Source organism: Pteropus vampyrus, unplaced genomic scaffold (genome assembly GCF_000151845.1).
Source record: "Pteropus vampyrus isolate Shadow unplaced genomic scaffold, Pvam_2.0 Scaffold79, whole genome shotgun sequence".
Lineage (NCBI taxonomy): Eukaryota > Metazoa > Chordata > Mammalia > Chiroptera > Pteropodidae > Pteropus > Pteropus vampyrus.
This window is the reverse complement of record NW_011888860.1, coordinates 2,781,620-2,790,725: the sequence shown is the minus strand read 5'-3', so window position 1 is coordinate 2,790,725 and position 9,106 is coordinate 2,781,620. Positions and strand designations below refer to the sequence as shown.

Sequence of the window (9,106 nt, the reverse complement as noted above, 5' to 3'; positions counted from 1 at the left end):
GTGAAATTGATAGGCAGCGACCACTGGGAGCAGGTTACCTCAAACATCAACTTCGATTGTTTGCCTCAGGGTGTTCCTGATGGGTATTTTGGGGGTCACTATTCCTCAATATCTTTAAGATTCTTCATACCTACAGATTTATGGTGGTAAAGAGCAATAATAAATACAGCCATATATCCCAGTAAGAAGAATTGTCTCTCTGGCCCTTTCTTTGAAAGCATCTATGAAGCCACTGTGCTCTGTACTGGAGTAACAGATATGAAGAACTCCAGGTCCCTATTCTCCAGGGACAGATATGAAGAACTCCAGGTCCCTATTCTCCATATTTAAGCTAATATAGGAGATCCGCAAGAAAAACAATATTTGAAACATCGTCATTCACACCACAGCAGTGTTTGGAGATTTCTGCCTGTGGGGTCTGGTGAGAGAAGGATGCTTCAAAGAGATGATTTTAAGAAGTGAGCCTTAAAGTAGATTTAAAGCAGACAGAGAAGAGGAGTTGTAGAGGGTGGAATGGAGAAAAAGTGACCAGCATGTGCAAAGACTCTGATATATAGGAAGTGAATGACAGAGAATGAGGTTGAAGACAATTGATATATGATGAATGAGCCAGACTTGGGGATTTGAACGTCATCCTGGGGAACGAATGGAAGATTTCAAGCAGAGGCATAACCTAATAAAATTAGGATTTTTAAAAAGTCACTCTAGGCATGGAGGATAAATTGAAAGAGCTGAGAACTAGAAGCAGGGTGCCAATTTTAAAGGCTAGGGGAACATTAATATATGTTTTACACTAAAGTTTTGTCATACTTTAACAGGACTTTAACATATTGTTTCAATTAAATTAATGTTTTCAAAATGAGACTTTGTTAAATAAAAATGGAAGTGTCAGACTTCTGAATAAAATTTTATTTGGTGTTGGGGGGGTGTATGCTACCTTTTTTCAGGGTTAAGAACTTTATGTTTTGCTGTGGCTGAGATTTCAGAGAGCAACTTTCAGGAGTGGCGAGCAGTCTATCAGCGTGCATCTACATCTGTGCAGAACAGGCTGCTCAAACTTGAAGAGAGTTATGAGTTAATTGAAAAGGTATGTGGAAGACTATTTTGCTCTTATAGAAATGGGTTTCAGAAAACTTCAGTTCTTTACTCATGGAGCCAATAAAATAAAAATCAAACTATCTAGACATGCTACTTACTATTGAATTACCTTGGGTCTAAGCATTTAAAAATCTTCATACCAGTTAAAGTTTTTGTTGAAAATCTCTGGAATGACTTTGCCTAGATTTTTACTCTTGTCACAATTTTGGATCAAAGTTAGGCTGGTCTAGCAATCTCTTTGTCCATGTATTCTATTGCTTCTGTATCACTGAAGATACACATGCCCCCTCCACACTCACAAACAGGTGCACATGCACACAAGTTACATACACATGCATGTGTATACAAGTAAAGATGTATGATATGTAATACAAAACAAAATAAGAAATATACAACTTATGTGACTGTTGCTAATGTGTCATTTTCACTTATATACATCCATCATTTTTGTTACAACTATAAACATTCTCATTTTACTATCTGAGAAGCCAAAGCAATTCAGCCCCAAAGTGATAAATACACTATGATTGATGCTGTATAAGTAGCAAGAAATCTTCATTCTTTAATTAAGAATAGTGAACATTTTCGCATAGTACTTACTGTGTGCCAGGTGTTTGTAGCATTTGAATCTGTTAATTTATTTAATTTTCACAATACACCTTTAAGGTAGATACTATTAATTATCTCAGTTTTACATATGAAGAAATCAAGGTAACAGAGAAGTTAAGTAATTTGGCTGAGGTTACACAGCTCATAAGAAGGCTAGCCAGAATTCTCACTCTGGCTCCAAAGTTTATGCTCTTAGCCACTCAAGTATCTTCATACTAACCTTTAACTTTCCATTAAATAACTTTCTAACTACATAATTCCTTCAATTGTACTCACGTTTGTCCTGCATAGAATCAAGCTTATCTTTTAGCTACAGTTTACTTGATCTTACTTTCAGATGAATAAAAGTCAACATTTTTTTTCTCCTTCCCTTCTCTCAAACAAGTATTCCTGGTACTTCCTGTCTTGAAAGGCAGCCGGCACCACTGACAACTCTCTGGACTTTTCCCGCTTCCACTTTCCACATGCCCTCCCCTCTATATAATACTGGGGAATGTCATGCTTCAACTGCAGGTGGTTTTCTGTATTGTATACATTTGCCATATGTGACTCCAAGATATTGTTCTCTCTCCTCACCTTAGGAGTTCGTTTGTTTCTTATACCTCCCTTATATTTAATATTATTTCTCAGAAGTCTTGTGATAGCATGTATGGTACCTTCCAACTTGATACCCCCTCCTCAATATTAGACGTGCATATACAGCAAAGGGCTTGTTATCAATCAAGTTATTGAATCAATTCTCTCTCTTTTTTTCCTAACATTCTTTTATATGATTATGCCTTGAGGTATTGTGTGGTGAAATAAAATAATATTTTATTTATGAGACCATGATTATAATCTCTTTCAATCTCTCCAACCAAAGTCACGTTGTCTTAAAGCACTAATGGCATTGATTTTTAATCTTTTGCTTTTTATCCTCTTTTGAAAAGTAAAAAAATTAAAAATAACTTTGTTTGGAAATTATTTTTTTCCCTTTTCCTCCTTTTCTACATGGCTTGAATATAATGTAGCCTTTCCCCCCATGGTAATGAGATAGAATTAATATATAATAAGTGACAACAAAATATTTGAAAATAGATTCTAATCGTTAAATTTTGTTTCTGTTCTGGAGTTGAATATTTAAAGTGCCTAACATTATTAATCTGAATGTCCTAGAGTTTATAGATTAGATTAGATTTTGTAAGTTAAACAATGATGGTGGTGGCGATGGTAGTGGTTGCGTGCATTAAATACCTGTTATTAAAAGCCTTGTGACTTCCATCTTTTAAATGGAATAGATGTTCAACCTTTTCCAGCAGGTGGAGATCATGAGTCACATTGAAATTTAACTTGCCTGAGGAATCCATAACATATATGTTTGATTTTTTAGTTTACAAATACAGAAGCCTCCCTTAAGATTACCTCTTACCTAAAATAAATGGAAAGAGGAATTTATAGATGATTTCTCTTTAGTTTATGATAAGCACTGGTGTCTGAGTTTATTGAAAAATCTGAGATCCAGAAAAGTGAAGAGACTGTTCAGCCAGCTTGTTCCAAATTAGGACTGGTTTCCCAATCCATTCCTATCCCAGAAACTGTAGTTTCATTAATTTATTCACTTAATTAGCTTTTATTAGATGGTTAATTGATGTTACTTATCAGCGATGCACAAGCAAATAAGGAACACTTGGCCGTGTCCCTCTGAGTGTCATGGTCGAAACAAATTCCTTAAGGAAATCTGAAAGAACCTGAAAGAGTGATCCTCAAACCTGATCCAAAGGTAACTTTCAGAGAGGTGGTAACTTTTAAAATGAGCCTCAAAATATTATTTCACCAGTTAAAGAAGAGCAGATGTCTTTTTAGGGGAAGGCACAGGAATAGGCTCAGTGACAAGGAGGGGTCTCTGCGACTGAGAGCTGGCTGTTGTTCTGAAAAATGTTTCTTCCAACCCTGATCATTTCAAAACTGTAGAGTTTTTAACATATCTAGAGCCAGAGTGATATCATGTCTTCATTTGTCTGAGCTTCCATTCTTTCTTAAAACCAGCTGGAGTTAGTATTCAATAGGAGCTGTGGGTGACTACTATTAAAACCACCCTAGCAAGGCAGGTTTCAGCATGTCAGACCACAGAACTTGCTAGTATGTCACCCTAGGGTTCATCCATTTGGGCTTCTTCCTTAGCTATTTTAAATGACACATGTTGATTCTGTAATCTTTTTTAATGTGATTGGAATCTATTTTTTATGTAGACCGTAATATTGGACTTATCTTTATAAGATAGTGAATTTTAAACTGGGTGGCTTTCAGATCTCTCCATCACCCTCTCCCTCTTTTAGAGCAGAACCCATTTTCCAAACAAAATATTGCCTGATTCATAATATATGTAACAGGTAACAGTCAAGCTGCTCTAGTTAAAGATTAGAGGGGGTGGGGAGAAGTTGACTCTCCACTCAGCCTCCACCTTGCCCTCATCCTGGTCCATGAGCAAGAGTCTGGGGCTCCACTGAGCACAGTTTAAGAACCATATAATATTCCATCTCTGTGTGAAATTTTTAGAAAATATGCTTCTCAGAATTACTATAGACATCTTCTCTCATTTTTCAAGAAAAGATCAGAACATTATCATGGTTCTGTGCAGGATATTTCTGAACCTATTTGAATTAATGATGCAAAATGCCATTGACATGTAGTGTTACATTAAAGGCAGTCAAAATTTGGAAGAGTCGCAGTTTTTCCTGAAAACAAGAATGTTTTTCATATGTAACAAAATAAGTGAATATTTTATAATATGATTAAGATTGTTCTTTTAAACCCTGCTCTCTATCTTATGCCTACAGTGTTTGTTGGTTCGAACAAGTAATTCAGTTGTTGAAATGTAGTTAAAGCCTTGTTTTCTGGGGATATAACTCTTAGAGTAAGCTTTAAAAAAATGCACATAGTCCAAGAACATCCAAGAAGATGATGACATTTATCCCTTGGTACAGTTATTTTTCCCTCTTCTACCCCAGCTCATCTAGGCACTAGAATACACTCCCATCGCCCTCAGGGCACAGTAAAGGAAAGTTAACATAGAGGATTGAAAAAGTCTTTCAGACATGGTTATCTCTATGGACAGTCACTATTAGATAAGAGGATTTAGGATTTTTACATTCATCTATAAAATTTCATCTCAGATGCTATGAGGTTACATGGTTTGGACTCCCAGCACTTGCATTCAGATGCTAAACTTTTCAGGATTTAAAAAAAAATTAATTCTAATGTTATGGATTGTTTCAAGATGTTACTGAAACATCTCTTTTCTGTTACTAAATATAGGCCCAGAGGTGACATTTATTACTAGGATGGCAAAATTGTTTAGGAACAAGAAGATAGTTAAATGCAGAAGGGATTATTAGAGTCCTATCAGATACAGTCCTATTAGAGTCCTATCAGATTATTAGAGTCCTATCAGATTATGGTGTCTTGACCCTATTTGAGGAGAATTGTAGCATTGCTTCGGGTGTGTGGACAGTGACACCTCTTTGTTTCCTTTCATCACAGCTTGAGAGAATTTACAGTTGTCTCATGCTTTCAGACAGCGCACTTGACCCGTTTACCTTCTTTAACCTCATTCTTTTGAAAGATAATTAATGTGTTTGGCCTTGTAATTTTAGATTATGAAACTACTTATACTGTTGGTCTATATTTTTAAAACCCAGATTTTAAAATAAAATTAAATCAAGAATTTGTTTATTTGTATTTTGTCAAGAAAAATATCAAGTAACAGAATAATTATGAAGTCTTATGCTGAAATTTCTCACCTGCTTTGATCTGCCACTTTGCATTAATTCTAACATATTTCTAAGACTCATGATTTTGTGGGGTTTTTCATTTGTTTTTGCCTCATACTCATACTGCACTGCTGGGTTCCTTTGCAAATTAATAGTACAGAGGGCTGTGATCTTATCAGCGAAGATCCTAAAATTAAAACATTGGTAGAAATAAACACGTGTCTTCATGGTAAACATAAGTTTTTTGAAATTTTTGTTATATTTGCTTCAATAGAAAATTTTAATTACATCTTTAGCATTGCATAAATTATGAATCACTTCTAATGTTTATGAAAGTAAATTATTTATCTTGAGCATTACAGAAAACAGTGAGATGTTATACCTGTCTAGATTGGGCAATAATTGGAAGCAGTATTTCCTGGTGATAAAATTATTCTTGTAATGAGGCATGGATTGCAAAATATGTTTTTTAAAAATGAAAACTTATCCAATATTTTTACCCATTAAAGTTTTTTTAATAGATTATGAATCAGAGAATCATTTCTAAGCTTAAAAATGCAGGCATATCTCATTTTATTGCTGTTCCCATTACTGTGCTCTGCAGACAATACAAATCAAATACAAATCAAAGTTTTGTGGCAATCTTGCATGGAGTAAGTCTATTGGCCCCTTTTTTCTAAAAGCATTTGCTCACTTTGTGTCTCTGTGTCACATTTTGGTGATTCTTGAAATATTTCAAACTTTTTCATTATTATTCTATTTATTATGGTGATCTGTGATCGGTGATTTTTAATGTTACTATTGTAATTGTTTGAGGGCACCACAAATTGTGCCCATGTAAGATGGTGAACTTAATCAATAAATGTTGTGTATGATATGACTGCACCACCAGCCATCTCTCTCCCTCTCCTGAGGCCTCCCTATTCCCTAAGACACAATAATATTGAAATTAAACCAATTAATAACCTTACAGTGGCCCTTGAGTGTTCAAGTGGAAAGAAGGGTCACAATAGATTCAGCAAACTTCATTGTTGTCTTATTTAACAAATTGCTACAGCCAGTCTAACCTTCACCAACCACCATTCTAATCACTTAGCAGCCACTGACAGAAGGAAGACTCTCCACCAGCAAAAAAATTACCACTCCCTAAAGGCTCAGATGATGTTTAGCATTTTTTAACAATGAAATATTTTTAATTTAAGTATTCACATTATTTTTTAAACATAATGCTATTGCACACTTAATAGACTACAGTATAGTATAAACGTAACTTTTATGTGGACCGGGAAACCAAACAAACTGTTTGGCTAGCTTTGTTGTGATACTTGCTTTATCGTGGTGGTCCAGACACCGTACGTCTGTGGTCAGAAAGCTGTATTTTGGGCATTATCTAGCTCTCATTTGAATAAGGTAGCAATGTTATGTTTTACAAACATTTTGTAATTTATGATTAATGTATATCCTCCACTAGATTGAAGCTGCATGAGGGCAGGGACTGTTTTTATGGTATTCATTTCTGTATCTCCAGTTCCTGCCTATCTGGCCCATGTTAATAACTGAGTAAATATTTGACAAATAAATGAATGATTCAATTAAATAATTTATTCAGGAGCTAAATTTACTTCATAGGTGATTGCTTAATGAAAGCCCGATTCCTGTCACAGACTTAGTTCATGCTTTCTGCACATTAAAGATGTTGATATCCATGTATTCTCACTAAGGATTGATTTAGGGAGATGTTAGAAAGGGGGCCTATAATTTTTTTTCTAGCAATATAAATGCCAGTTTATTTATTTTTTTCATACTATATATACATTTTTTTTAACATTTTATTTTTTTATTTTCTCTGTCCCCCCTTCTGGTTTATGTCCATGAGTCTCTGTCTATCTGTCTTGTTCATTTGTTGCTTTTAGGTTTATATCCCACATATAAGTGATATCACGTGATTTTCAACCTTTTCTGTTTGGCTTATATCGCTTAGTATGATTATTTCAAGGTCCATCCATGTTGTTGCAAATGGCAGTATTTCATTTCTTCTTACGGCTGAGTAATATTCCATTGTATATATGTACCACAGCTTCTTTAGCCAATCATCTACCATAGGATACTACAGTTGCTTCCACATCCTGGCCACTGTGAATAATGCTGCTATGAACATCGGTGTGCAAATATCTTTTCAGATATGGGTTTTCAAGTCTTTGAGGTAAATACCCAGTAGAGGAATTGCTGGATCATTCTTAGTTTTATGAGGAACCTCCACACCACTTTCCATAGTGGCCGTACCAGTTTGCAGTCCCACCAGCAGTGTATGAGGGTTCCTAGTTCTCCACATCCTCTTCAACATTTGTTATTACTTTCCCTGTTGATTATAGCCCCATTCTAACAGGTGTGATATCGTATCTCATTGTGGTTTTGATTTGCATTTCCCTGATAGCTAGCATTGTTGAGCATCTTTTCATGTATTTGTTGGCCATTTGTATGTCTTCTAGGGAGAAGTGTCTGTTCAGGGCCTCTGCCCATTTTTTTATTGGATTGTTTGTTTTTTTGTTGTTATTGAGTTGTATGAGTTCTTCGTATATTTTGAATATTAGGCCCTTATGGGGGGTGTTGCTTGCAAATATTTTTCTCAGTTGGATGGTTGTCTCTTTACCTTGCTGATGATTTCTTTTGCTGAGCAGAAGCTTTTAAGTTTGATATAGTCCCATTCATTTATTTTTGCTTTTACTTCCTTTGCCTTTGAGGTCAAATTCATAAAATCCTCTTTAAGTCCAAGGTCCTTGAGTTTAGTTTCTTTGTTTTCTTTTATGCATTTTATTGTTTCAGGTCTTATATTCAGGTCCTTAATACATTTCGAGTTAATTTTGGCGAGTGGTGATACACAACAGTCTAGTTTCATTCTTTTTCAGGTGGCTTTCTAGTTTTCTCAGCACCACTTATTGAAGAGGCTTTCCTTTCTCCACTATATATTTTTGGCATTTTTGTCAAAAATGGTTTGCCCATATAAATATGGGTTTATTTCTGGACTCTTGATTCTGTTCCACTGGTCCGTGTGTCTTTTTCAGCCAATACCATGCCATTTTGACTACCGCCGCTTTATAGTATAATTTGAAGTCGGGCAGAGTGACATCTTCGGCCTCATTCTTTTTCCTCAGGATGGCTTTGGCAATTTAGGGTCTTTAATGCTTCCATACAAATCTGATGATATTCAGTTCTATTTCTTTAAAAAGTGCTGATGGGATTTTGATGTGGATTGCATTAAATCTGTATGATGCTTTAGGTAATAAGGTCATTTTAACTATGTTGATTCTTCCAATCCAAGAACATGGAATATCTTTCCATTTCTTTGTATCTTCTTCAGTTTCTTTTAATAGGGTCTTATCGTTTTCATTATATAGGTCCTTCACATGTTTTGTTAGATTTATTGCTAGGTATTTTATTTATTTATTTATTTATTTTTTTTGCAATTGCAAAAGGAATTATTTTTTCCACTTCTTTTTCTGACACTTTGTTATTAGAGTATAGAAACGCTATGGATTTTTGAACATTGATTTTGTCTCTAGAGACTTTACTGTATTTGTTTATCGTTTCTAGTAGTGTTATTGTGGAGTCTTTAAAGTTTTCTATATAGAGAATCATGTCATCTGCAAATA

At 35.0% G+C, this 9,106-nt stretch overlaps 1 protein-coding gene across 1 annotated transcript in view; it reads left to right on the top strand.

Moving 5' to 3' along the window:
- ATP8A1 (ATPase phospholipid transporting 8A1) overlaps positions 1–9,106 on the top strand; it is a 234,393-nt gene that overhangs the window by 132,471 nt on the left and 92,816 nt on the right. The window contains exons 22-23 of the mRNA XM_023532240.1: positions 948–1,087; positions 1,765–1,825. Of these exons, the coding sequence (XP_023388008.1) occupies positions 948–1,087; positions 1,765–1,825 (201 nt within the window). The remainder of the gene's footprint in view (positions 1–947; positions 1,088–1,764; positions 1,826–9,106) is intronic.